Source organism: Aspergillus nomiae (assembly GCF_001204775.2).
Source record: "Aspergillus nomiae NRRL 13137 chromosome Unknown contig00005, whole genome shotgun sequence".
Lineage (NCBI taxonomy): Eukaryota > Fungi > Ascomycota > Eurotiomycetes > Eurotiales > Aspergillaceae > Aspergillus > Aspergillus nomiae.
Window position 1 is genome coordinate 218922 of NW_015378060.1, and position 25198 is coordinate 244119.

At 50.7% G+C, this 25198-nt stretch overlaps 13 protein-coding genes across 13 annotated transcripts; 6 read left to right on the forward strand and 7 right to left on the reverse strand.

The window, feature by feature from the left end:
- Positions 1-517: 517 nt before the first annotated feature.
- ANOM_000596 (uncharacterized protein) lies at positions 518-1913 on the reverse strand (the record flags this gene model as incomplete). The annotated part of the gene is made up of 2 exons (XM_015545854.1): positions 518-1511; positions 1573-1913. 2 exons carry the CDS (start codon positions 1911-1913, stop codon positions 518-520), a joined length of 1335 nt encoding a protein of 444 aa, XP_015412048.1.
- A 603-nt stretch (positions 1914-2516) lies between these two features.
- Positions 2517-4827, forward strand: ANOM_000597 (uncharacterized protein; the record flags this gene model as incomplete). Its single annotated transcript, XM_015545855.1, has 3 exons — positions 2517-3468; positions 3765-4246; positions 4321-4827. The coding sequence occupies 3 exons, from the start codon at positions 2517-2519 to the stop codon at positions 4825-4827; spliced, it is 1941 nt and encodes a 646-aa protein (XP_015412077.1).
- Positions 4828-5356: 529 nt separating this feature from the next.
- On the forward strand, positions 5357-6150 carry ANOM_000598 (O-methyltransferase; the record flags this gene model as incomplete). Its single annotated transcript, XM_015545856.1, has 2 exons — positions 5357-5879; positions 5942-6150. Coding segments are annotated over 2 exons (708 nt in total), but the record flags the coding sequence as incomplete, so codon positions are not given.
- Positions 6151-7069: 919 nt separating this feature from the next.
- Positions 7070-8366, forward strand: ANOM_000599 (glycosyltransferase family 32 protein; the record flags this gene model as incomplete). Its single annotated transcript, XM_015545857.1, has 3 exons — positions 7070-7668; positions 7728-8017; positions 8095-8366. Exons 1-3 carry the CDS (start codon positions 7220-7222, stop codon positions 8364-8366), a joined length of 1011 nt encoding a protein of 336 aa, XP_015412070.1. The 5' UTR covers positions 7070-7219.
- A 973-nt stretch (positions 8367-9339) lies between these two features.
- On the forward strand, positions 9340-10663 carry ANOM_000600 (uncharacterized protein; the record flags this gene model as incomplete). Its single annotated transcript, XM_015545858.1, has 6 exons — positions 9340-9401; positions 9454-9521; positions 9578-9583; positions 9633-9850; positions 9918-10325; positions 10377-10663. The coding sequence occupies 6 exons, from the start codon at positions 9340-9342 to the stop codon at positions 10617-10619; spliced, it is 1005 nt and encodes a 334-aa protein (XP_015412122.1). The 3' UTR covers positions 10620-10663.
- Positions 10664-11075: 412 nt separating this feature from the next.
- On the reverse strand, positions 11076-11612 carry ANOM_000601 (GNAT family N-acetyltransferase; the record flags this gene model as incomplete). Its single annotated transcript, XM_015545859.1, has 1 exon — positions 11076-11612. One exon carries the CDS (start codon positions 11610-11612, stop codon positions 11076-11078), a length of 537 nt encoding a protein of 178 aa, XP_015412121.1.
- A 411-nt stretch (positions 11613-12023) lies between these two features.
- Positions 12024-13249, forward strand: ANOM_000602 (glucose-methanol-choline (gmc) oxidoreductase; the record flags this gene model as incomplete). The annotated part of the gene is made up of 3 exons (XM_015545860.1): positions 12024-12387; positions 12438-12700; positions 12764-13249. 3 exons carry the CDS (start codon positions 12024-12026, stop codon positions 13247-13249), a joined length of 1113 nt encoding a protein of 370 aa, XP_015412111.1.
- Positions 13250-13324: 75 nt separating this feature from the next.
- On the reverse strand, positions 13325-14719 carry ANOM_000603 (uncharacterized protein; the record flags this gene model as incomplete). Its single annotated transcript, XM_015545861.1, has 1 exon — positions 13325-14719. The coding sequence occupies one exon, from the start codon at positions 14717-14719 to the stop codon at positions 13325-13327; it is 1395 nt and encodes a 464-aa protein (XP_015412123.1).
- Positions 14720-15176: 457 nt separating this feature from the next.
- On the forward strand, positions 15177-16355 carry ANOM_000604 (uncharacterized protein; the record flags this gene model as incomplete). The annotated part of the gene is made up of 1 exon (XM_015545862.1): positions 15177-16355. One exon carries the CDS (start codon positions 15177-15179, stop codon positions 16353-16355), a length of 1179 nt encoding a protein of 392 aa, XP_015412118.1.
- A 261-nt stretch (positions 16356-16616) lies between these two features.
- On the reverse strand, positions 16617-18358 carry ANOM_000605 (glycoside hydrolase family 76 protein; the record flags this gene model as incomplete). The annotated part of the gene is made up of 5 exons (XM_015545863.1): positions 16617-17195; positions 17254-17703; positions 17756-18003; positions 18079-18211; positions 18233-18358. Coding segments are annotated over 5 exons (1524 nt in total), but the record flags the coding sequence as incomplete, so codon positions are not given.
- Positions 18359-19363: 1005 nt separating this feature from the next.
- On the reverse strand, positions 19364-20620 carry ANOM_000606 (alpha-hydroxy acid oxidase; the record flags this gene model as incomplete). Its single annotated transcript, XM_015545864.1, has 3 exons — positions 19364-19516; positions 19588-20471; positions 20533-20620. 3 exons carry the CDS (start codon positions 20618-20620, stop codon positions 19364-19366), a joined length of 1125 nt encoding a protein of 374 aa, XP_015412120.1.
- Positions 20621-21528: 908 nt separating this feature from the next.
- ANOM_000607 (putative quinol monooxygenase) lies at positions 21529-21922 on the reverse strand (the record flags this gene model as incomplete). Its single annotated transcript, XM_015545865.1, has 2 exons — positions 21529-21824; positions 21901-21922. The coding sequence occupies 2 exons, from the start codon at positions 21920-21922 to the stop codon at positions 21529-21531; spliced, it is 318 nt and encodes a 105-aa protein (XP_015412119.1).
- Positions 21923-23394: 1472 nt separating this feature from the next.
- On the reverse strand, positions 23395-24763 carry ANOM_000608 (uncharacterized protein; the record flags this gene model as incomplete). Its single annotated transcript, XM_015545866.1, has 5 exons — positions 23395-23737; positions 23786-23932; positions 23983-24100; positions 24150-24534; positions 24590-24763. 5 exons carry the CDS (start codon positions 24761-24763, stop codon positions 23395-23397), a joined length of 1167 nt encoding a protein of 388 aa, XP_015412116.1.
- Between the last annotated feature and the right edge of the window lie 435 nt (positions 24764-25198).

A 25198-nucleotide genomic window follows, 5' to 3' on the forward strand; every position in this document is an offset into this window, starting at 1 on the left:
TGTTAAGCGACCATGTCATCTACCGGCTATGATTTGGTATCTACATTAGTTGGGTACACAGAGACAGTGGGACGGATATAATTTTACAAGATGCCTCAATGGAATCTACTTCGATCTTGGCACATCCCGTAAGTGGCCAAGTTGATGGTTGCATTATACGTCAACGTTTGTCGAAAGCGCCTCGCCCTGAATCACTGCACTAGATGCCTCTCCCTCACGCCAGCATCAATTTCTCACAAAACAATAATCGAGCTACTGTTTGAACTGGCTCTTACGAATTTGTTTCTATGGCCCAACAATGTAATCTGGTTATGAATATAGGGAAGGTTCACATGGCAAAAACACACATTCAGTTATTTAGACCTATGTACAGCATTATATAGCTTACAGACACGGCATCTCGGAGTACGAACTGATTGCCGAAAGTCGATCTCCCTGAGCAAGTTACCATTGCCTGAACAGTAACACAGACATCCTTTCTGACGCTCAATGAAAATGCCAGACAACCGTCTTCCTCCTAGTCCTCAACTGATGTTGCGTTCGGTATATGCACATCTACACCAGCAATCTCCTTCAAAAACGGTAGCCTGTCGCGATGCTCCATGAGAAAGGAGATCTGGACGTCATGCTTACTATTGGTCCCAACTGTATATCCTAAGATACACAGGTACTCCAGGTTTGGGGGAAGAATGTCGATTAAAGAAAACGATGGTTCCTCCAAGCCACCCTTGCTCATACTGGCACGTGCAAGGGCCATCAGTAGCTTGATTCCTATACGGAGATGTGTCATAGCGGTAAAGTCTCGGAGCGACATAGGCCGTCCCTCATTGGAAGCATCCTCGTATGGATCCTTGACGCTATGTTCGTCCTCTGTGTCCCAGTACGCTGGCCGCTCATCAAAGAATTCATCGTCGACATCCACCTCAAGCTTTTGTAGCGTGTTTGTATGGTAGAGTAATCCGTCTAGCAGATGCTGCTCTATGAACATAGCGTGGCTGCCATCGACAGAAGCTCGTCCACCGATCGAGTATTTGAATTCTTGAAGTCTTTTGCACGATTTGATGATTTCGGCCAGGCTTCGGCTGGAGTAATTCGAGTTCTGGATGTAAACCTTCTTGAAGTTGGTCGATCGAGGTTCGAGCTCTATACTTTCGTGTCTATCCTCAATAGCATCCACCCTTATGGTCTCCACGGCTGGCAAATTGCCGACCAACTTCATCTGCTCCGCAAAGTCATAGTTCTCGTAGAACCGCTTATCGCTCAATATAGGATCTTTATTGCTGAGACAGCTCACGTCGCGTAGATTTTGCAGGTACGGTATCTCCGTCGGATTGGCATTCGCTCGCTCCAAGAACGCTTGCAGCATAAGATAACATTCCTCGGGCGAGTCGAATCCGCCACTGATCACGGGAAAGGCGAAAGACTCTAGCTTTGGAGCGACGGAGATCATCAACGCAGTCAGTGCCTGCGTGAGATGGATTAAATCGATTTTCCGCTTCGTATCGTGAAAGCTACCGCCGAACGTTAGCACGGTCTGTACCATTCTTACGTGCATACATGCTATCGACTCACCTCGATTCACGTGGCCGATGCGTAACGATGTTCATCATCATGTCATGCTGCTTGCCTTCAAACCCGGCCTGGAGTATTGCGCCCTCCAGTAGCTTCCGGTCCTCCTCACTGATCTCTCTCGTGGTTTTGAGGCCGGGCGGCTCGAGTGGATACGCCACGGCGCGGTCCAGCTTCACATGACGGACATACTGGCCAAGGGCCGGTTGTCGCAGTATGGACAATAGCGTGTCAAACACTGTGTCGGTGTCCTCCACCGTCCGGAGATATACTCGATGGAGATCTTCTGGGGTCGGTGCACGGTCCAGGTGGTCAACCCTGGGACAGCCCGATAAGAAGGCCATGTTTTTCCACTGCCTGATCGGGGCGAATTTATACCTTGCAGCAATACTCCGACGAGACAGATTGAAGATCCGACTCGTGTAACCGCACCTCATGCCTTGAAGTATGCGACAAGGGGAACTTCAAGTTTTTTTATAATCTCGTTGCCATAGGCAAAAACTCGACCGTGCCTACGGGTAAACAGGCAGATGCCTTGCTGCCTTGTTAGCGTGGTTCTTGGCGCAGGCCGTTTTGTTTCTCACAGAACTCTGGACGACATTTGTGTGTAGCCCTCTTTTGTTCACTTTCCCGGTGAATATTCTACATGTTGCACCTGGAAATGATCGACTCTGGGTGGCTATATTCCTAGTCCAACGCCTGGGCTTTATTTGAGCGAATCGCCGGTATATCTCCAGATTCTCCACCAGCACAATATGCAATTTTATCGATTGTTCTTCGGCTGCAGTTCATTGTTCTTCAACCATTCACCTCCACATGATCTCCCTAGAAGCTTAAATATTCACCCATCCACCATGATTTGGAAACTTTGGCACTCGTACTCTGAACGGCATATTTGAATAGGAGGACGGAAAAGAACATCGAAACGGAGACGGGACAAATTCAAAATGTCAACCATGAGAGCATTCCAGTTTGAGGATGTGCAAAGTGGTCTTCAGTCGAGAACGATATCCTGTCCCCGACCAGAGCAAGGCCAGGTGATCATCCAGGTCAAAGCAGCTGGTCTGTGTCACTCCGACTGCATCATCCTCCAGGACGATCAGTACAGCATGATCATGAAGCGACCGATAGTACTAGGTCACGAAGTCGCCGGGACAATCGTTGAACTCGGTCCAGGAGTCTCAGATTACGAAATCGGTGACAGGGTCGTGGCAGGTATCCCCACACATCCCGTGGCCGAGGACAGTTTATCCAAAGCAGTCGGGCTCGGCTATGACGGCGGCTATGCAGAGCAGACCATGGCCTGGGTGCAGAATCTCATCCGTATCCCGTCGGCCGTCTCTTTCGCACAGGCCGCTGTCGCGGCTGATTCGATCGCAACCGCCTATCACGCCGTGGTCACCGAAGGTCGTGTTGGTCCCGATACGACCGTGGCTATTATCGGACTCGGTGGACTGGGTCTCTCGGCCATTCAGATTGCTGCTATTCACGGAGCTCGGGTGTATGCGGTGGATATTGATGAGAGCAGATTCCCTCTTGCTCGGGGTCTAGGGGCTGTCGGGTGCGCCAGCGGACTTGATCAATCCCATGATATTGCGTTTGATACTGTGGTTGACGTTGCTGGGGCTGGCATAACGACTGCGGCAGCAGTGAACGCCGTCAAACCATGCGGTCGCGTGGTAGCCGTTGGTCTGGCTGCGAAGCAGATGAGCTTGGATACTCATGCTTTAATCACCAGGAACATCACCCTGCAGGGATCAATCGGGTCAAGTCTGGAAGAGCTAAAGGAGGTCTTAAGCCTCATCGCTGACGGACGCCTTACTCCCATTTTAGAGGAGATTTCTTTCGACAGTATTCCAGTGGGACTGGAGCGATTGGCGGAAGGAAAGGTGACTGGTCGTTTATTCACAAATCCGACTCCCTCTAATCGGGACTGACGCGGACTGAGGACATCCTTAGATCCTGATTCAATCGTGTACCTATTAAAATCGCGCCTGCTACATGCAGTGGTGAAGATGAATAGCGACCAAATTAGGAATGGCCAAACAAAGCAAACATGGCCCAATTTGAAAAGAAATCGTGACTTTGCAAGGCGGTGAAAAGGGCGATGAATATCTTGGACTTGGAGGGGTGAATTTACTAGGGCCTCGGCAATAGACCCAATTGGTTGGTAATTTTTACATTGCCTGTTGTAGTAAACTCCAACCCCTCATCCTTTCTCCCAATTCCAATACTTCCATCTCGGTTCTCTCCTGCATTCATCCGCAACGGATCAGCCACTGCTGCGATGTATGAGTGTGAGACTTGCAGGGACACCTTTTGGGACCAAGATGACTACGAGTGGCATATGGAAGACTACGGTCATTGGCCTGAATGTGAGACATGCTATCGCACCTTTCGTAGTTCTCGTGCTTGCCGTCAGCACATGAATGACGCCGGGCACTGGGCACCTCGTTTCAATTGTGAGACTTGCTCGCGGGATTTTGGCTCCCAGAATGCTGCCAATCAACATATGACGGCAGTGGGACACTGGGCTCCCAGAGTGCCTTGTGAGACTTGCAACATGCGGTTTTCCACCGAACAGGCGGCGGAAATGCACATGAAGAGTAAGGCTCACTTTAAAAACTACTGCCGTACTTGTGGAATACGATTCCGGAGCGAGAACGATCTCCGTATGGTAAGACATCCCCACCTGATCGTATCTGGGCTTTCGAACTGTACTCTCTGTGGCCCTGACATATATATCGATAGCATCTTAATTCGAAGATTCATCGCGGAAAGAATGTCCAGTGTCCATTCTGCATGGCTAATTACACTTCCGCCAGTGGCCTTGCCCACCACCTGGAACGAGGCTCCTGTCCTCGTGCCTCCACACTCAACCGAGAAACCATTCTCCGTATAGTTCACGAGAGAGATCCGCAGGGCGTCATTACAAATAAGCAAATCGAGTGGCATAAGGAAGACAGTTCCCACTACTCTGCTACCGACCACGCCTTCAACGGATCGTGCTGGGAGTGCTACCTATGCCATCGGGGATTCCGCTCGGTCACGGCCCTGGATTCACATCTCAACTCTTCGGTCCATAAGCAAAACGTGTATCATTGCCCGAACTCCAATGGTAGATGTGTCAAGCAGTTTACCACCCTCGCTGCGCTCTTTAACCACCTAGAAAGCGAGGCATGCTCGTTTATGCGGTTTGAGAAGGTACGGAAGAACGTTGACAGAATTTTCCAGTCACGGAAAACAATTTCTTTCTGACAATAATCGGGCTCCTACCATCTTCTACTGTGCATGTGCATTTCGAACATGCGACCAGAAGCTATTCGGCTCGTGTTTCAATGTATGTGGCGGCCCCACCAAGAGCGTGGTCAGGTTTTCGGTAGTTTGACTTTGATTTAATGGCTGAAACCTGCTCGGTGTTCGGAGGCCGGATCCTCCCTGAACGGCCGAGTATAAGTCCTAGGATGAGTTAATACCAACAAGTTGTTATTATGACTTCAATCCAGTGTAGAGTCTTGTGTGGCTTGTCGGGATCCTTGTTTTAAAGCATCCATATAGGTACCTAGTATACGAGTCACATTCCTAAACCGGGGTTAGCGCTACTCCCTGTCGGCGTGTCGGGCAAAACAATCTCACCACTAGCCTTCAAAGAGTATCCTTGACTCATATATGAGCGGGGAACCATCATCAGATAATGCAAGCTTTCGCGGCGTCTTTCCGAACCACGCAACCTTAAAAGCTACTCGAACCTCACTTGACTCTGATCGTCACTCCGGGAAAAAAAGGGCTACCCTGCCTCATTATCATTTCACTGAGAACCAACGAACAAACCATCAGCAGAATGTCCTCACCGAACCCCCTCGAAGGCGTCCCGCCACATATCCGCAGCCTCCTCACCACCCTGCACAAGCAATCCACGACCCAAGAATCCGCCATCACAGATGCCGACTTTGAAAGCCGAACCTTCGACGACGTCATGCGCGACAAGTTCATCGCCCTCGATGAAGACAAATCCCAATATCTGTATCAGCTTTGTCGCATCATTAACGCCAAGACCGTCGTCGAAGCCGGCACTTCCTTCGGCGTGAGCACCATCTACCTGGCCCTTGCCGTGTCAGCCAATGTAGCAGCCACAGGTGGTACGGGCCGTGTGATAGCCACCGAAAACGAGCCAACCAAGGCGGCCAAGGCCCGGGAGCATTGGGCGCAATGTGGGGACGTCGTTACCAATGTGGTTGACCTGCGGGAGGGAGATCTCCGTGAGACTTTGAAGACGGACGTGGAGGCGGTGGACTTGCTGCTCCTTGATAGTATGCTTCTTCCCTTTGATCTCATTCATTGCGTACTTCACCTTCCTAATTGTTGTCGGTAGTTTGGACTCCCATGGCTTTGCCGACGTTGAAGCTCATCCTGCCGCATATGCGATATGGCGCTGTTGTTGTGGCGGATAATACCATTGCCGCCGCGGAGAAGTATAAGGAGCTTTTGGATTTTATGCGCGATCCGGGTAGTGGATTCGTTAACATGACACTGCCGTTTAGTAATGGGCTGGAGGTTAGTACCTATTTGCCCGCACAGTAGAGCATTAATCTCCCGCGGACGGTGGGAGGCCGGAGATATCTACCGCAGAAAGCCGCGCCTCGGCCATACATGATAGGAATGTGAATAAACCAATTTAGTCACGGTTGAACCTTTATTCCTTTAATTAGGCACGGTATCTCAGACACATTAGTCAAAATGTAGACCTTGGAACTCTGTAGTCAGATTTCCTACAGGTCTAGGAAAATATAGACCCTAAGATACGAGGAAGTCACTGATCCAACCGTTGGAAATATATTTTCTGCAATGCCGGATAATGGGGTATGATCGTCGAGCACTATCACAATAGGGGTACACTTTATCATAGTATCTTTTGTAGAGACTTCTAACAAGACGTCAAGTGACTCCGACTGCTACTATGTACGGATCATTTATTGAGCCGCGCCGCCAGTGTTGCTTTCCTGATGCTCCACTAAGCCTAATCCGGGTACATCTTCTAGGAGCCTTGGGTTATAGGTAACAGAAGACCACCAGTCCAACAAACATCCCCATTAGCAACTGATCATGAATTGGTCTGACAAGCACACTATAGTATATCTCATGCCGTGTTCTAAGATTGATGAATCGTGTATAACTGCACTTTTCGGGCATTGACAGCCGGGGTTACGCATCGTCTGGCCGGCAGCGGTAGGCTTTGGCAGGTGCTACATTGGCCGGTAACGAGAAGAGCTGGATCGCCTGACATGCTGTTTCCACCGGGTTTACCTGATTTATTGGAACTATGTGGTAGTTGGGTGGATGACAGGTTCTCCAACTCAAGTATCATACATCGCCGTTTCCGGAATGCGGGCTCTGGACTCGGGTACAGGCTGGAAGCGGTCGCAGACCAGGATCAGGGCAGCCATTGCGCAGCACGAAATCGTTCCATTTCTCATTTCTCCAGCTGACATCTACATAAGCATAGCAGATTTGATGCATCATCTGTCAACTTGAGATATTTGGATACGGCAAGCTCGATGAGGGCTGTCGATGCTCGAACTTCTCTATACATGTTTATAACCTAGACGTTTGTTACTACGAAATTCGAAGCCACACAGGTCTTTGCTTCAAAATGGTAGCTGACTCGCCATTTGGCTGCCTCTCTCGGCGGAGGGTCCAGCTCATCCTCTCCATCTCCGTCTTTCTTTTGCTCCTCTCCTATCCCTTCCGTTCATCTATCGTACCCTCGGTGGTGCCAGCTAACTCGCCCCCAATCGCCCGTGAACTGCCTGCTCGCACTCTATTATCGCGTCCACTATCCCACGATGGAACCACGATTCCTAAGATCATCCATCAGACATGGTTTCCAGCGGGCAGCAACATGAGCGAGCGTGCTCAAGAATGGGTACATGGCATGCGTACGCAGAACTCGGACTGGGAATATGTGCTTTGGGATGACGAAACCAATCGAATGCTGGTTGAACAGTATTTCCCTTGGTTCTTGCAGACTTATGACAGTCTTCCGAAAGAAATCCTCCGGGCGGACGTTGTCCGTAATTTTTATATGTATTTGTTTGGCGGGTAGGTCCTTCCGAGCGCTTCGTCTAGTCAATCGTTCGCAATGTAACTAATTGCACCAGGATGTACGCCGACGTGGATACCGAAGCCTTGCGCCCTGTCGCGCCGCTGTTTGCCGGGCATGAAACCGCTCTTGCTGCACACCAAGACACCCTCTCGTCTGCCCCGACGTTTCAAAAAGCCACCGTGCAGCGCGCATTCCTAGGTCGCATGGCTCGCACTGTAGATATTCTGAGCTCCGCTGCGGTGCCCAACGGCTGGATGGCATCGCCGCCAGGTCACCCGTTTTGGCTTCTTCCGGTTCTCAACGTGATCGAACACCCGGAGGGAACCGGGGATGGATCTGTCGAGGGTCTGACCGGACCCGGGGCACTGAGCTTGATGATCAAGAAATACTGGGACAACTTCAAAGACAATTCATTGCGACAGCATGCATGCAAGACGATTCAACGGCGGCAGCATCCTGGCAGTTGTTTTGCGACGAGAGTGAGCTTGCCATGGGCGCGCACATCCAAGACGCGCTGGTGCTCCTGCCGGAGAAGCAGATCTACCCCTTCAGCTGGGTGGATGATGCGAACAATGCCTCCGTTTGCCAGGCGGCGTGGGAGAACCCGACGTTCGATCCGGAGGAGTGCAAACGATTGATGGAGGTGGAAGCTTGGCCTAGTTACTTTATTACGTATTGTACCCATTCGTGGTGAGAGTTGTATACCAAAGGTTCTACTTTTCATTTTTACTTGTTACCATAGAATTGGATCTATTCGAGTTCTTAACTTTGTAATTATTGTAATATGAACGATAATTTCTATTTCATCACCGCACCTTTGGGGCCCATATGGTCATTTCTAGAGTTCCACAAGAGTTAGTGGGACTAGTAGAAGAGTGCGGATTAAAACGGAAGACTAAAAGGCTTGAACGCGACCGCCGTGCGGGTCCCTTCTATTCCGCAAGCGGGTGAACATGTTCGGGGGCAAGGAATGCAAGATGAGTTCATTTCAAGGTTTCATCGACCCAAACAATTCGGATTGGGACGCTTCGCAGGACCAAGAAATGCGAAGTCAGACAAAGCTAAAAAAAAAAAATCAAGCTAAGTCTGCCTCGGCTTAAGGTAGCATCGGCTGGTACCTGACTCAGCTGCTGGGGTGCTCCTGCCATGAGCTTTAGTCGCAAACGGCGAAGCGAGCACAAAACAGGGGTCAAGAGATTATTCTTAGCTTCCCAACCCTTTTTCTTTTTTCAGGGTCTTACCGTAATGACCGTAATGTGGAGTGCGCTCAGCGAATGGAAGGTGTTCCAGGCAACCATGTTTACTCCCTTGGTTAGGGCAACGGGCAATCACACCCATCCGCTAGTTCCGTACAACAGCCCCAGTCGAATGATACCTAGACCTCCAGTTCGCGAACTTAAGTAAGAATTAGAGCCAGCTTATGAATCTTTTTTGGCTACTTCTAATATTGCGATTTTGCGCGTACACTTATCACTCAACGCTTAATAGTCATGGCCGTCTGATGAAACGAGACGCCCTCTAGGCAAATGGACCCCACTTAACGAATTGGTCTTACATCGCTCCGCCACCTTCTCTTTGTTTGGGGCTTGAGTTGTGATTGGAGTCCCTTTGAGATATTATAAACTGCTTCTGGTCGCAGAAATACCAGGGGAAACGAACGAGGTGAAATGACATATCACGAACTCAATGGCGGCAAAAAGCCGACATGGAATATCACCTTAGATATTCTGTACGTCCGTTGGTGGTTCCCGTGTTTACCGTAACTAGCTGACGGCGATCAGATCCTGGGTCTTCTGGTCAAACCTCACCGTGTTGTTCAATAAATGGATCTTGGACTCGACGGAATTCAGTAAGTTGAACATAGTCGCGCTGCAGGATAATTATTCCAACTAACCGTCGTGTCAGGATACCGTGAGTGTGTTGCTGTCTGAATGTGCTCTCACTTGCTAAAGAATTGCAGCCATCCTTCTCACAACATGGCATCTGGTATTCGCTACGGTGGTCACTCAGGTCCTGGCACGGACTACGACCTTACTGGATAGCCGTAAGAATATCGAGATGAATAGCCGAATGTATGCACGCACGATGCTTCCCATTGGTCTGCTTTACAGCGGCAGCCTTGTCTTCGGAAATATCGTCTACCTCTACCTCAACATTTCATTTATTCAAATGCTGAAGGTATTATCCGATTGCCCCGCTAGTCTTATATAGCTCAAAGGCAACGTGAAGCTGATAATTCCACCAGGCCGCCGGACCAGTCGTCACCCTCCTGGTCAGCTGGTCATGGGGAGTAGCGACACCTTCAGTGGAGGTACTGATAAACGTCCTAGTAATCACATGCAGTGTGGGCCTGGCCGTGTCAGGTGAAATCCAATTTTCACTACTCGGCATCTTCTACCAGATGGCCAGTCTCTTCTGCGACGCGAACCGGCTCGTGATGATGCAAATCCTGCTCTCTGATGACGGCCAGAAAATGGACCCGCTCGTCAGCCTCTACTATGCCGCGCCGGTCTGCGCTGTCATGAACTCCATAATTGCCTGGAATACAGAGCTCAGAGATTTCCACTGGAGTGTTGTCCCCAACACTGGCTATTTGACGCTGTTGTCAAACGCTGTGGTGGGATTCATGCTGAACGTGTCCATCTTTGTCCTTGTGAGTAACTCGGTCCCGCACATGCAACGAACAGGCTAACAATGTCTTCAGATCGGAAAGACGTCGGGACTGACGACGACGCTTGTCAGTATTCCGAAGAACATTCTGCTTATTGTTGCCTCGGTCGTGCTCTGGCACACGCAGGTGAGCACGATTCAGATCGTGGGTTATTCGATGGCTTTGCTTGGGTTGGTGTACTATTCTCTGGGATGGAGGACGATCAAGAGCGGGATAGAGAATATTAAGGCTTGGAGGAAGGACCCTGCGGGGAGTATATATTCGGATAGAGTCTAATTATATGATTTCGTGCAATGAAAGTGTATCCATGTTTCCTTTGGACAAATAACGGTGCTCATTATAGTGTATACGATGGATTTCGATGGACACAGGCTTACAGTTATGCGTTGAACGGTCTAGTTAACAGTGCTTGTTGTGCTCGAGGAGTACGATACAGCCTCAACTGTTTGACTCCATCTTCCATTAATTGTCTAGAAAATTGAATTATATCAAGAAAGGGTCTGGTTAGTCGTTAGCTTACCACCAGTGTCAGCATCTGTTTATGATAATATTGACTCTACCGTCTTTCCTTGGTATTTGTAAGATCTGCCAAGTATCGCTTAAAGAAACCATGACCAACGACGCTCAATATACAACTTCGTAGATTGACACACCACAACTGAATCGTCTAGCCCACCCACACAACACGATCCCCATCTGTACAGGTAAAGATACCACCGCTAACACCCCATTCTAAGCGCCCTCCCCATCCAACAATTGCACCATACCCATAGAATGCGGCATCGAATCGACAAACCCATTCCTGGCATACAATTTGCGACCCGGCACGTCAGCTAACAAGTTCACATAGGTACCCATCAGTCTCCCATCGGGCGCTCTTTCCGGCGGCGGCGCCAGCGAACGAATTCTGCTCATGAGATGTTTCAAAATCACATCGCCCAGTCCCTTGCGCTGGTGCTCCGGCAGCACGGCCATATCGGCGATGTGGAAATACCAGCCTCCGTCGCCGATGACACGACCCATACCGACTATGACTTCGTCGCTGTTCGTACCATTGGAGCTGGATATGTCAACATCCTTGGGGTCTGGCTCGGAGGTCCCGGTGTACGCAATGTAGCACCCGTACCAGCTACCGCGCATTGCGGCCTCTGCTTGGGCGGCGCTGTGGGGTGATAGACCTGAGGCGGAGCGGAGATGGATGTAATCTCGTACTGAGGGGTAGCCTTGGCGGAGGGAGTAGCCGGGTGGGAGTGTGGGTGTATTTGACATTGTTACTTTTCTGGTCTGATCTGCTAATTGGAGTTGGAGTTATAGACTAGAATGGTAACTGCTCTGAGGGGGGTATAAGTATGCAAGAGTTGTGAGAGTTGTGCGGGGTGAGAACTCCGTGGCTATCGGACTACGGAGTAGCTTCGGAGTTCGAGTTGTGGCTTATATGGCTTGGCTTCAGAAGCCCTAAGAACAGCAAAGGCGATTTTCATTGCATCCAGCACCATTCATCTGTAGACTAGAGTATGGTTTGGTCTTTTGACTTGATTGATATTGATTGCTGTCTGGAAATGGATGCATTATGTTCTTGTTTATAGTATGTTGAGACCCTGCCGTTGCGAATATTGTTGCAGGATCCACAGATACTGAGCCTGGTCCTTGGTGGTACCTTTGTGTTAGATAATGGGACAAATGCTCTCACCAACATTGCTTCGCTGTGTTGTCGGCGATACAAATGCCCACACTGAGGCGCGCGACAAGACGCCTGCTTACTATACCTCGCCTCTTTCAGTGAATGATGCTAAGCGCAACGGATCGCGGGAGTTTATAGTCTCGGTTCGTGGTGCAGTCAATGAGGATGGAAGCAAGAAATACCCTCTTGATGATCAGATGAATTGTTTTGTGACCAAGCTTGAAATTAATGATTCTGCTAACCCACCTCGCGCCATAGGCGTAGGGTTCCTCGACGGCGAATATTTGTACAAAGCCAGTCCCTTATCTAGCAATGGTAAAGCCGGTGTCCACTGCATCGTGCGAGGTCATCATCGCTCGAGGGGTATATATAACTCGCCACAAGTACTGAGCTCAAGAAACATGGCATCAAAGTCCCAGTCGACCTACCAGACGTGGGGAAGAACCTTCAAGATCAATATGAAGCAATGGTACAGGTTCACACCCCGAAGGACCTCTCCTCTCTAAAAGGTTGTACTTTAGGCTTCCATGGCCGATCTGATCCATGCCTTGCGCGCTGGATGAAATCAGTACTCGGCGACCGCGGCATCTACAGCTCTTCGGGTGTTCTCACATCGATGTTCTACAAGAGTACAGCCACTACTAACGACGAAATTGACATCAATCTGTTCTCTGTTGTGGGTAACTTCCGGGACTATTTCCCGGGCCACGCTCACAACGCCACTGCCAGGCATGACTAGTTCACCTGGACTGCGCTTGAAGCTCATCCTCGAAATAACGCTGGGACTGTGACACTTTGGTCTGCGGACCCGCTCGATCCGCCGGAAATTATGTCCAATTACTTCGACACCGGCATTGGCGACTACAGGGCAGACCTACAGGCTATGTATGAAGCACTCGAGCTGGGCTGTAGGGCTTTCAAGCGTCAGCTCCTCCCCGTTTCTGAGGTCCTACCTGGTGCCAACGTTACCTCCCAAGAGGACACAGAGACTTATATCAAGGACACCGCATGGGGACATCCTTCTATGCGTACTTGTCTGCTCGGCAGCGATGATGACCCGATGGCCGTGCTTGATTCAAAGTTCCGGGTTCGTGGGGTGGACCGGTTACGCGTCGTTGACGGCTCTGCGTTTCCTCGTATACCAGGTACATTTCCTGCTCTGGCGATCTATACAGTGGCCGAAAAGGCCGCAGATGTGATTTTGAGTGAGATCAATACCGATTGAACACACTAGATAACCTGTCCAGCCAGCCTCGCATTGCAGTCTAACTGTAGCTCATATACACTTAATTCTATTTCATCAATATCTCTCTTCAGGTCTATCCCCTTGCCCTACCAACTCCAACTTCGCGAACTTCCTCACAACCCCCAGAGTAGCATAATAGCTAAATGGCAACGCAACACACCACAACCCCAGATTAATTCCCGCAGTCACAATCAAAGCCGTCGGCACAGCCTGTACCCCGAACCCGACCGCCACACCGGCAGTCTCAATCCCCCTCAACAAAGAGCTATATCTGATCTGATCACCGGGCGAATCCGACAGATTCCCAATACACCAGTAGATATAGTTCTCGACCATGCCTAAGCTGATCCGCTCGAACATGTAGACCCCGAAGCCGCGCCCAAACGCGCTTTGGTCCGCCCAGTCCAGCACGGGCTTTGTATGTCTGTATTCGTTTTGAATCACCACGGCCCAGATCCACGTTGCGGTGTTCATGGCTGCAATGAGGCCGTATGTTGTTACAGCCCTTGCCTTCCGGCTTGGAAGCCAGGGTAGGTCGACGAGTGTACCGCCCAGCCAGGTGGCTAGCGTGCCGACTACGGCCGAGAGGAAGCTGCCGAGTGCCCGCGAGCGAACCGTGAAGTAGGTTGCCAGGTAGGTGCCCGGGTAGGCCTGGATCCAGCCGAAGTACCAGAACAGGGGCGTGAGGAGGAGGATGGATTTACTTCGGGCGAGACGCCACATGGCACGCAATTCTGTGCGCCAGTTTATGTTCCTGGGGGCTTCGATGCGAGTTCCGTCGTCGCGTTGGACTTTCTCGGGGTTTGAGAGTAAAAGGCCAAACACGAGACCCAGGCATTGGATGGCGATGAACCCAAGATAGGTTTGGTATCCTACCTGCCCGCGTTTGTTGACGCTGTGGTTGATCCCCAGGGAGATGGCGCCGCCGATGATGTTTCCGAAATTCCGGAATGTGAACCACGTTGCGATGTACCGGCCTCGTTTGTGCTGCTCTGGATAGCCTGTGGCGATGGCGCCTTCGACGCTCCAGAAGAAGCCGGCGCTGAGGCCGCAGGTTATGGAGCCAAGATAGACGAGCCAGGTGGCGCCGGTGCGGTTGTTCAGGTATAGACCTGCAGCGTAGAGCGGGTAGCCGACTGACCCGATTGCCAGCGTGTAGCGGAACCCGATGATGTTCGTCAGCCAGGGGCCGGCAAAGCAGGTTACCGTCATAAAGGCGTACAACAGGGCGTTGGCGGCGTTCACCAAGTTCGGGCTTTGTGAGCCCCCCACGCCCAGGCCGTTCATGGCGCTCCATATCCCTGGGGCACAGAAGGCGCAGAGGCCAACAACGAGGATTTGGAATAGCGTACTGCGAAAGAAGGATCGCCTTTTTTGCAGGTGGTTCTCGCCATTGTCGGTTACTGTTGGGGATACTTGTTCTCCGTCCTTGCTGCTTGCTGCCATCATGAGAACAGCGTTTGACCCCTCCTCTTTGTTTTTGATAATGTCTTGCGTGCTGGGGTGGGAGTCTCAATAACAGACTGGCTGACTCTTCACTCAGATTATAGATAGAGATCACTCATCATTCCCCAAGCACGCAAGATCATCCTCGCCTTGCATGATAACTATATAACCTCGGCCATGGCGCGTCAAGAACCTGAAGGACCGGTAGATAAGGACCTAGACTTGTGACGCAATATGCAGATGACCACTCATAACCGGCAATCCTTGTCTTGCTCGAAGAGTATCACAAGCAGCAGCCAAATGGCGGGGTTGGCGCAATCTTGGCGCCACTGAGCACATCATCGACCTATCGCACCGAGATAGTCGATGCGGGGATGGATGGCAGTCATATACCGAGCAGTCCAACCTCGTTCCCTCACGAAGACTCAACCCTTCCAATCCATATAGATAGACACACAATATGACCACCTCCATCGAGCAATTGAATATCCCCAACCTCCACCTCACCGACACCCCATCTCCAACCATCACATTCGAACCCTTCGCGCTCCCCCCGACCAACCAACGCATCCTCGGCCCACCGCATCCCAGCAACACCGTGATCCCCCTAGCCCTACGCCCAACAGAGGACAGTAAACAGTCCCTCACTCTCGACGCCATCATTTCCACAATCGAAACCCTACAATCGCGCGATCAAACCTTCACCAAATACCTCGCGCGCCACGGCACCCTCCTCTTTCGGGACCTCCCAATCCACAACGCGGACGACTTCAGTAGATTCGCCCACGCCTTCGGATACAAGCCGCACGAGATCATCGGCATCGTAGTCGACCGCCCCTTACTCGCCCCGAATGTAGCCCCCGCCAACGAAGCACCGAAAGAAGTGCAGATCTATAACCACAACGAGTCGCCGCAGGTTCCCCACGCGCCGGAGTATATCTTCTTCTTCAACCAGCGCGCTCCAGCGAAGGGCGGGGAAACGCCGATTTCTTCGTCGTTGGAGTTGTTCCGGCGCGCGCAGGCGGAAATACCCGAGTTTGTCGATGAGCTTGCTGAGAAGGGCGTTCTGAGTCGGGTGGTCTACAATTTTGACAAGCAGTATGAGGGCGGGTCGACGTTGCGCCAGGCATTCGGGAAAGAGATCCAGGATGGGGACGATGAAGAGACGAGGCGCAGGAAGATCGAAGCGCAGATTGCCCGGTATGGTCGTGGGGGCCATACGACATGGGAATGGACCGAGACTGGGATCGTGCTTACCCATCGACTGCCGGTGATTCGGACGCAGCCGGGGACGAATCTGCCCACGCTGTTTACTGGGCTGGCCGCGTACTATAAGAGGTTACAGGCAAATGACCAGAGGAAGAATGTGACGCATCAGCTCTATGGTGATGGGACACCTATTCCGGAAAAATACCTGGCGCATTTAGCCAAGATTACGGATGAGATTAGGGTGCTGCATCGGTGGCAGGAGGGGGATGTATTGGTTTTTGATAATATTATTGCACAGCATGGGAGGGAGCCATGGGAAGGGGAGCAGACGGATCGTGTGGTGTTGGCGAGTTTATTCGACGGGCCCTCCGTGCCCGGTGCTTATGGATTTGGGGATTGGGCACAGGTTGTGCAGGCACTTGATGGGTAGGGTACAATTGATTTGTCGCATATTGGATTGGTATATTTGTTATTCTCTTCGGTACTGTGTTTAACACACTCTCTTGCACCAGGAAGTATTTGTCAAAGGGGTATGAAGATATGTTCTGATTAGGTATTTATTCGGTGTCATGAGAAAGGAAAGCATAGTAAAACATAATGCACGAAAGCTATTTCCGGAATAAAAGATATGTCCCACCTGACCCGTTTGAGCACGACGATTTGTACATGAAAAGAAAAGCCAACAGATCCCTTATTGCGTCTTGATCAACCACCCCACGGCGCCTATCGCACCGGCAGCGATCATGACCGTCAAGATCCAGGCTCCGGCCCGATCCGCGGTCTCAATCGGCTTCGACTTGGTCGGGTCCTTGTTGCTGTTGTCGTTATTATCAATGTGGTGTTCCGCTGCGTCGGGATTTGTGTCGATGGTCTGCGGCGCCTTGCTCTCCAGGAGCATCAAGTTCGAAGTAATTCCACCCAATGCGGCCATCTGCACTTCCAGGCCCGACATCCCGTCCCAAGTGGGTTTGCCCCATGTTTCACCACAGAGATTGTCGGACCCGCCCGAGCACTGCTTTGCAATTGCTTCTGCAGAGCCTTGCAGTTTGGGGATGATTCGGTCCGCGGTCGAGGGAACCAAAATGGCGGTATGGGCCAGCCACATAGCCGTATATCCCTTAAAACCTAATTGGTTGCGATCGCAGCTCATGATCGGCTCACAGGCCACCTCCGACAGCACGTTACCGCCGAAGTTGGACGGAAAGAACGTGGCAAAGGTGCTTTCTAACAAGCCATTGACACGCTTCAACCACTTCTCGTCGCCATTGGTCTAGGTACAGATCAGTATGCTGGTCAGGAAACAGGCAGAGTCGGATGGAATGACCCACATAGTTATACATGAACGCGGCACCAGACATAAAGGTTCCGTAGTTGTACGTCCATTGGTTGTTGCCGGAGTCTTTGCAGTTGTTTTCATTTGACGTCGAGTCAGCCACGTACCACTTGTCGGTGCGGATGAGAGGTGAGCTCGTCGACCAGTCCCAGATCTTCTCAGCCCACTGGGCGTAGGTGTCGTTCTTGGTGAAGCGGGCGAGACGAGCGGACAACTCGAACAGACCGCCATTCGAGATGGAGTTTTTCATGGTGTAACCCGCCTGGTAGGGCCAGATTTGCCAGCGCAAACCACCATTGCAAGCGGTCTCATCCCACCGTCCGATCTGCATATTGAACACAGTCCGAGCCAGAGACGTCCAGGTGGGTTTCCCCGAGATTTCAGGGAACCCGGTCTCCGACGCGGTGATACTGGCAAGACCCCAGAACATTTGGTCATCGTTTCCCTGGTTCACGGTTAACCATGATACTTATCCGTGGGACGCGTCTCACACCTACCAGCCATTGACTATAGTTGGCGGAGAAGTAATCGTAATTCTCCCCCGACTGGAACATCATATCATGTGACACGACCTTGTTGTATTGGTCGACACCCGAGGTGGCCCAGTACTGAATCAAGGTCATGAACATGGCGCCAGCGACGTACCAGGTGTCGGTGAGCTTGCCGGGAATGCCTTCCGTCTGATTTTTGTCATAGAAGTCCATCATAGGATCGGCGATCTGCTTCCCCGCGTTGGCCAACGAATCTGGAAATCATGCCCTAAGAACTCGTACTCTTTCACCCACAGAACCGAATTAGGAAATAGAAAGCATCGACATACCCTTACTATTCACCTGCACGGTGAGGGCCGACAGGGCCACCTGCCCCTGAAGCAGGAGCAGGACAGCTCCGCCGAGCTGTTGCCAACTTAGTCCGCGCATATGGGGGGGGGGATTGTGTGTGTTTGTGTTTGTTTGTGTGAGAGTCAGTATAGTATGTATTATGAACAGATTTATGCTTAATTCAGGATTGATCGCCCTAGTTTGGCTCCAGCTATGCGAAGGGCTGGTATGACGGAGCTTTATTTTTTCCCAGGGGCGACGGGACAGACATTATTATTATGTGGTGGAATTTTAAAGGGGGGGCAAGACGAGGAAAGGCAAGTTTGGCAGTGAAACGCCAAGCGACCAGTGTATCCGCCAAGATGTCCCCGCCACAGTCGCGTCCGCCAATGGGATCGCGGCGCTCCCTGCTTTTTCGGGGGTTTTAGCGCGCGCCAAGTCTCATCGCGTTTTCCTGGCTGCCTGTTGAATCTTCGTTTCTTTATTAGGGGTTCATGTCAAGTCGCAGAGGGCGCTGACCCTGGTTTGATCGTCTTCGGTTCCATCGTCTGTCTTCCCCAGACTTGTTGCTCCGTGACGAATCTTTTTGCGGTCCAAGACTTGCACAACGTGGTGCGCCTGGGTTGAGTTTCTCGGCGTCATTTCTTGCCGTATGCTAACCCTACCTTGGCGGCCAAACGGGGCGCAATGATGGACGTTCCGGCAAGAGGTGGTGCAGGGGAAAGTCGGAGGACAGGCTATCTTTCTAATTCACTCCAGGTCCTTCCTCAAACTGTTTCCTCACGATCTCCAGCGGGTGGGGATCAATCAAATTGAATTCCTTGCATGTAGGTTTGCTATAAATAGCACTGATACCGGCATTCATGATTCTAGACCCGACCAGATGACAGTCGTATTCGTTTACAAAAGGAACAAGATCCCACCATGCATACATTGTTTGTGTCGCTTTCTTTTCATGATCAAAGAGACTCGACTCTCCTTGTCGGAAGGAAATTGAAAATGAAATCGCGACTCAAGAATTAGATCGTCTCCACTGGGAAAAACTTGAAGTTAACTAGCGGGGCACGTGTCCTGACGCCTTGCCCCTTTGAATGATTTTGAACTCTTTCAGCTCTCGGGACTTCCGCATCCGTCAACCCATTCCCCTTTTCAAATTGCGATCTATCCGGTCGTTAACATAGCCACAAGTACTCCGTATTTATGCAACTGAACAATGGAACAGTACCAAAAATGCACAGGAATGACAGGGAACTGAAGGACAAAATTGCGAATGGGCGGCAAAGGTTACAACCGGGCTAATGGCCCATCACTTCTCACGACGCCCAGCGAAGCCGGAGAAATATCCGCTACGCTCTTACAGCCCGTGAGCTGCATGCAGCGTTTGAACTCCGCATACAGAATCTCCAGCACTTTACTCGCCCCGGCCTCTCCGTCATACTACCGCGAGAACTGATCAGCGACACTGCTGCTTGGAGGAATGGAAGAGCATCGTTAGATGCGTGACTTACTGCAAGACCCCAGATGATCGGCCGTCCAATCCAACAGCATTCCGCACCAAGCGCCAGGGCTTTGAAAATGTCCGTTCCGTTGCGGATCCCCCCGTCGATGTGTACTCGGATCTTACCCTTCGCAGCTTTCGCACACTCCGGAAGGGCATCAATCGTGGCCGGAGTGCCGTCAAGCTGTCTGCCGCCATGATTACTCACGACGACTCCGTCACAACCGTACTGGATGGCAAGCTCCACGTCCTCTGCCGTGAGCACGCCCTTGATCCAGATCTGCATTTTGGTCACGCTTCTGAGCCAGGGGATTTCCCGAGCCCATGAATGCGAGCTTGAATTGACTCCCGTGAACCCATCCTCGTGTCGCTCAGCACGAATCATCTCCGACGTCTTCTCCAGCATGGGAAAGGCGAGGCCTTCGGGCGCTCGGAAATCATTCCGATGCTCACTGTACCGCACGCCAAGAATCGGACTGTCCGCCGTTAAGAAGATCGCGACGCAACCCGCCGCTTCGGCACGTCTGATAATGCGCTCCTGGTGTGCTCGATCTTGCATGGTATAAATCTGCATGGTGTGCTGTATCGGTCCGACGTCCATCCCCGCCGCGCGGATCTCCTCCACAGAATAATTTGCGAACGACGAAACACCCATGTGGACCTGTTGTTTCGCACACGCGCGACTTGTCGCCAGTTCACCATCTGGATGTGCCATTGCCTGGATGCCCGCCGGCGCTACACATAGCGGAAAGCTGATCTTCTCTCCGAACACGGTGGTGCTCGTGTCTGCCTGCGAGACGTCAACGAGTACCCGCGGACGCAGCCGGTACTTCGCATAGGCGGTGGAATTCTCCGTGACGGTGACTTGGTCCGTCGAGCCTGCATTGTAGAAATCTAGATCATCTCGTAGTCAGTAACAATGGAGTTGTGTGCTCATGTCGGTGTCACCCCGCACCTCTGGATGATGCGGGTAGCTTCTGCCCCGCGGCGGATTTGATATCCTCGATGCACAAGATCATCTCTTTCGGCGATTGGGCCCCCATGATGCTTCGGAGCCTGGTATCAGGTGAAGGTAAAGTGTTTAACGCAAAGGCCCGACTTCGTATGTACGTTGCAGATAGCTTTATCTGCTATGGACAATGGTACAGGGCAGCTTCTTGTAAACTCACGTGATACAGTGACTGGACGCCCTACTGTGCGCCCTAGCATTCCATTCGAGATGATCGGCCCTCTCGTCAAATGAGAATAAGCTATCTGCATCGGACTTCGGTCCGACTCTCCTATCATCCACTCAATTAACTTTGTCGCCAACAGGTGTATGGTTCGACCCAAATATTATTCACAGGAACATCGCATTGACTTTGGCGAGATAATGCGGGGTAAGTCTTTCAAGCTTATTCTATTAGGCCAATACGCCCCTCCGTTTCTAGACTCGGGGCGACCCATTGCCTCTAGATAATACTGTATGGAGTACTCTACAAGAAGAAAGGTCGGCAAGTGCATTGGCCACGACATTTGCGTAGGCATAATAACTTCCTGTTTAGCATGGCCAAGCGGAGGAACTGATAATACACTCAGATGCAGTCTAAATTAATTTGATCTGCCCGGTTGATGTTCCATTATGAGGGGACAATAGTATGGCAAAATCCGAATGACTTTGTTTACCGCAACTGTGAAGAGGTCAATAACTAGTTGCTGACTCGCCTCGATAAATATAGTAGCAGCGATTGCCGGGAGCTCCACATTAGCACCTACAACACTTGGTACAGCAACAATTGAGAGAATCCCGTCAGCTTTCCTCCTAGAGGCCTGACGTAGTACATCAAAACAAATTATATATATATATATATATACCGGACATCATATTTGTTTGATCCTCACGTAAACATTAACCGACCCCGGTACTGGTGTAGGGATCGGTTATACATCATAACATCCATCCCAAACACGTTTACTTGTTCTCCTCACCCTCAGGAACCAACTCCTCGAATCTCCGGAGATCCATCTCCTTCTCCAACAGAGGAATGACATAGGGATCGAAAGTCTTCCAGTAAGGGTTCTCGAGGTGATACTTCTGCGAGCCCTCATTGAGATACCGCTCCACAATACAGAAGTCCTGCTTGTCATGGACCGACTGCATCACGAACCAGGAGAGAGTCTCCTTATCCTTCGAGTAAACGGCCGAGGCCTCCAGGAGCTTGGCGTGGAGCTTGGAGATAGACTCCTCATCGGGCTTCGCGCGCATGTCTATAATCCCAACCCCGGCCGAGTTAGTCTCAATCAATCACCGCGCTGCGAAAGCCATTCCGGGGAGATAACGTACGGACAACGATTGTGTAGACCATCTTGGGCACTTTGGGATTTGCTTCCAGGTGTGAAACGTGGAGGTTTGGAGGGGTAACGGAGCTAAGTTGCGAGTTCTTATATGGGACTGTGGGGCGGAGATGTTGCTTTTGCCCTTTGGGGCTTCTTCGGTGAATAAGGGTTTGGGTTGCTGGTGGGGGTGACTGTTGGGGGATTGAGTCGTTGGAGTATTATGATATCATCATATTAGGGATGTTTGGGATCTCTTGAATGTGCTCCTCGCTGCTTGCTGGTGGCATTCTTCATGTTGGGTCTGGGGGAGGAAGAGAAAGAGCTCTAGAGCACGATATCCATCACGGCGATTTAGGATGACGATGCTCCAGCGCTTATCTTATCGAGTTAATGTGTTGTGTTTATGCCTTGGGCAGTAAGCCTTTGATCACGTGTGGATGTTGTCGGCATCCCGGTTTCACCCGGTGTGGATTTGCATCTCCAATTCCTGAATCTAGGTCGCACACAACCCCGGTAACGGAAACCAGTTTTCTTGGGGTGTAAAACAGCATCTCTAGAACTCCAAAGGAGCTTCTCAGTTTAACCATGCACTGCAAGTTTCGCTGTTCAAAGGACAAGGTTTTATATGCCAAGAGGCCCCCGGAATGTGCTCCCGGTTTGCCGACCCGAGTGGAACTGACATGCCGAAGGGAAACCTATCGGGATTACCAAGAAACCGAGGGTCAGGACGTTGCAGTCTAGATTCATTGCTCTTTGGGGTCTAGTTTCTTTGTGGCATCTCATACTACCTGGTGTGACTCTTCGCGATTCATGGTTCTGTGTTTGTAGACTGCTATTATTCGATAGAAGGTGTACTATGAATCGCCGGACTTGGGCTGTCGCTGTGCTTGTTGTAGTTTTGGATGACAGTTCCAGAGTTGGACCAGTTTGCAAGAACTGAGACGTAATATAGGTTCCGAGTCTATGGTCTGCCAAGTGGAATAGATAGGGAGAGAGATATAAACAGAAATCAACCCCTGCTATCGTCAAAGCATCCTTTCCTGTCTATTAACATCAATTTGGACCAGAAGGATCGCACTAGTCCATGGACGTTGAAAGCGGAATCCTTCCGAATGGTGCCCAATATAGACCAACGCTCCCGTACTTTTGCACAGACCCTTACGGAGAATATAGATCTAAATATGGTCCAAAGTAAGACAATTGGTCCACATGGAGGAGTTCCAGTGGTAGAAACAGATTGGGGGAAGTATCCAAATCTCGACGCGCCCAGGGGCTGAGAGTATCTGATTGGTAATCCAGATAACATCAAGAAATGAATATCTCACTGTGTGGTCCTCATACTAGACAAAAACTAAGTTAATAAAATACGTATGCCAGGTCATAAATAAATCTATGTATCTGCCCAGCTCAAACAACATACGGTATATACAGACAAATGGTGTGAAAAGAACATCCTCCTCCATACCCTGAACGGATATCATAGATCCTATGGTATAAGTTTCTACCCAATCTGCCACGTCATATGTCTCTCTGGCACGCTATGCGCAGATCTAGTGTTGAATTCCACTTGAACATCATCTGTCCGCACAATAGCACCGAGTGGATGACTATTTTTCTGTCGTTCTTCAGCACCAAGGATACTCTCTTGGCTCTCGACGTGTGTAATCGACCGATCCGACCGCCGGTTTGTTTTATGCCCGGTTCTCTGGAAAGCGGAATCGCGTGGATAGTTGGCGTCTTTCCCTCGAGGGCTTCGAGTACGAATGTGCCCCCTAAGTGCCAGCTCGATGATGGGTTGAAGAGTCGGAATGCAGGATGCTAGAATGAGAACATTGGATTCGACGCTGGATTGGTTAGTATGAGCTTGTCAAGAGAGAATGTGCCTGGCTTACTTTGTCCACATGACAAGATCCGCGGTTGCGTCTGGGATTCTTAGCAATAGCTGGAGAGATGAGTTCCGGGGGCTCTCACATGTATAGTCATCCTGATTTGCAAAGTCTGGAAATTGCGTGCTTTTTGCAATAGCGGTCGCAGCGGCACTTACATCGATTAGTTATCGTCTAGCAAATGTGACTGACAGTTAACATACATAGATCCCATACCCAAAGCAGCACAAAGCGCTAGGCGTTTCCGCAAGGGCATGCGGAGTTTCATGAGGACAGTACTGGGATATATGGCCAAGTACAGATCGACACTTGCCGATAGCGCTAGCACACAATCAGCTGTATTCTCCAATGAGAGCTGAGAAGAACCTACCAGCATTGAAGATGGCATACTTAATCAAAATTTGTACATCATTGCAGTTTGCGTTGCCCTCGGTGACGAGGCGGCGCTGCCATGCGGCCTGAGGGGGGTCGCATTGCACAAATAACAAAAATATACATGCGAATGACACCGAAGCCGTGACTCCAATCATGCTCCATAGCCATATACGCTGTGCACGGCTTGGGTTGAGGATCCGAGTCAAGAGAACCGTTACTGCGACCTTGGGAACGGTAAAGCAAAAGATGCCGATTGCAAAGCTGATAGTATTGACCAAGCTTATCGTCTCCACGGTGCTTGGGTCCAGGAACCAGGCGTGTTTTCCGTATCCCATATGTACGTTTGCCGTTGTCATTCCCACGGACGTTAATGTTAGGCACTGTACACAGTAAGCTGTGAGACTCTGACGTGTGAAGGTGATGTAGGGGCATTACCAGTGCCAGAACAATAATATAGTCATCAATACCGGCATTGCGGATCAACCATTGACGGATGTACACACGTGCAGCGACGACAATAGTCGTAAGGGCCGATAATGTCCATACCACCGCGAGAATTCGAGGACCTTTATCATGAGTATCAGTGGTATCAGTCACACTGGCAGACATTGTTAAAATGTCTGCCTCTGCTGTTACCTAGGACGGGGTTGCGGTAGAGATCGAGGTGAGAACATTGATCAGAAATTAGAAAAACCAACCCGACTTCGGACTTGTGTAGGGGCAGCCCCCACCTAGTATATAGCTATGGACGATACAGAATCCGTGCAGACATACTGGGTTAGCAAACTTGGTAAACGTGTCGTTGAAAATGGAGTCAGGCAGGCCAGCCGAGATGAGATCGCGCTACACCATGATTTCTGCATAGCCTTGCCCAAGGATATATTGGCTAATAGCAGCTGGATCCAATCAGGACGAAAGGATGCAACAGATCAACGCTAGTACTGGGCCGTTGTGACTGTTGATGCTGGAATCCACTCTTTCGGAGCATCTTCTGCAATTCAGTCCCACATCGAAGATTTATAAGGCAAGAGTGGATATATATAG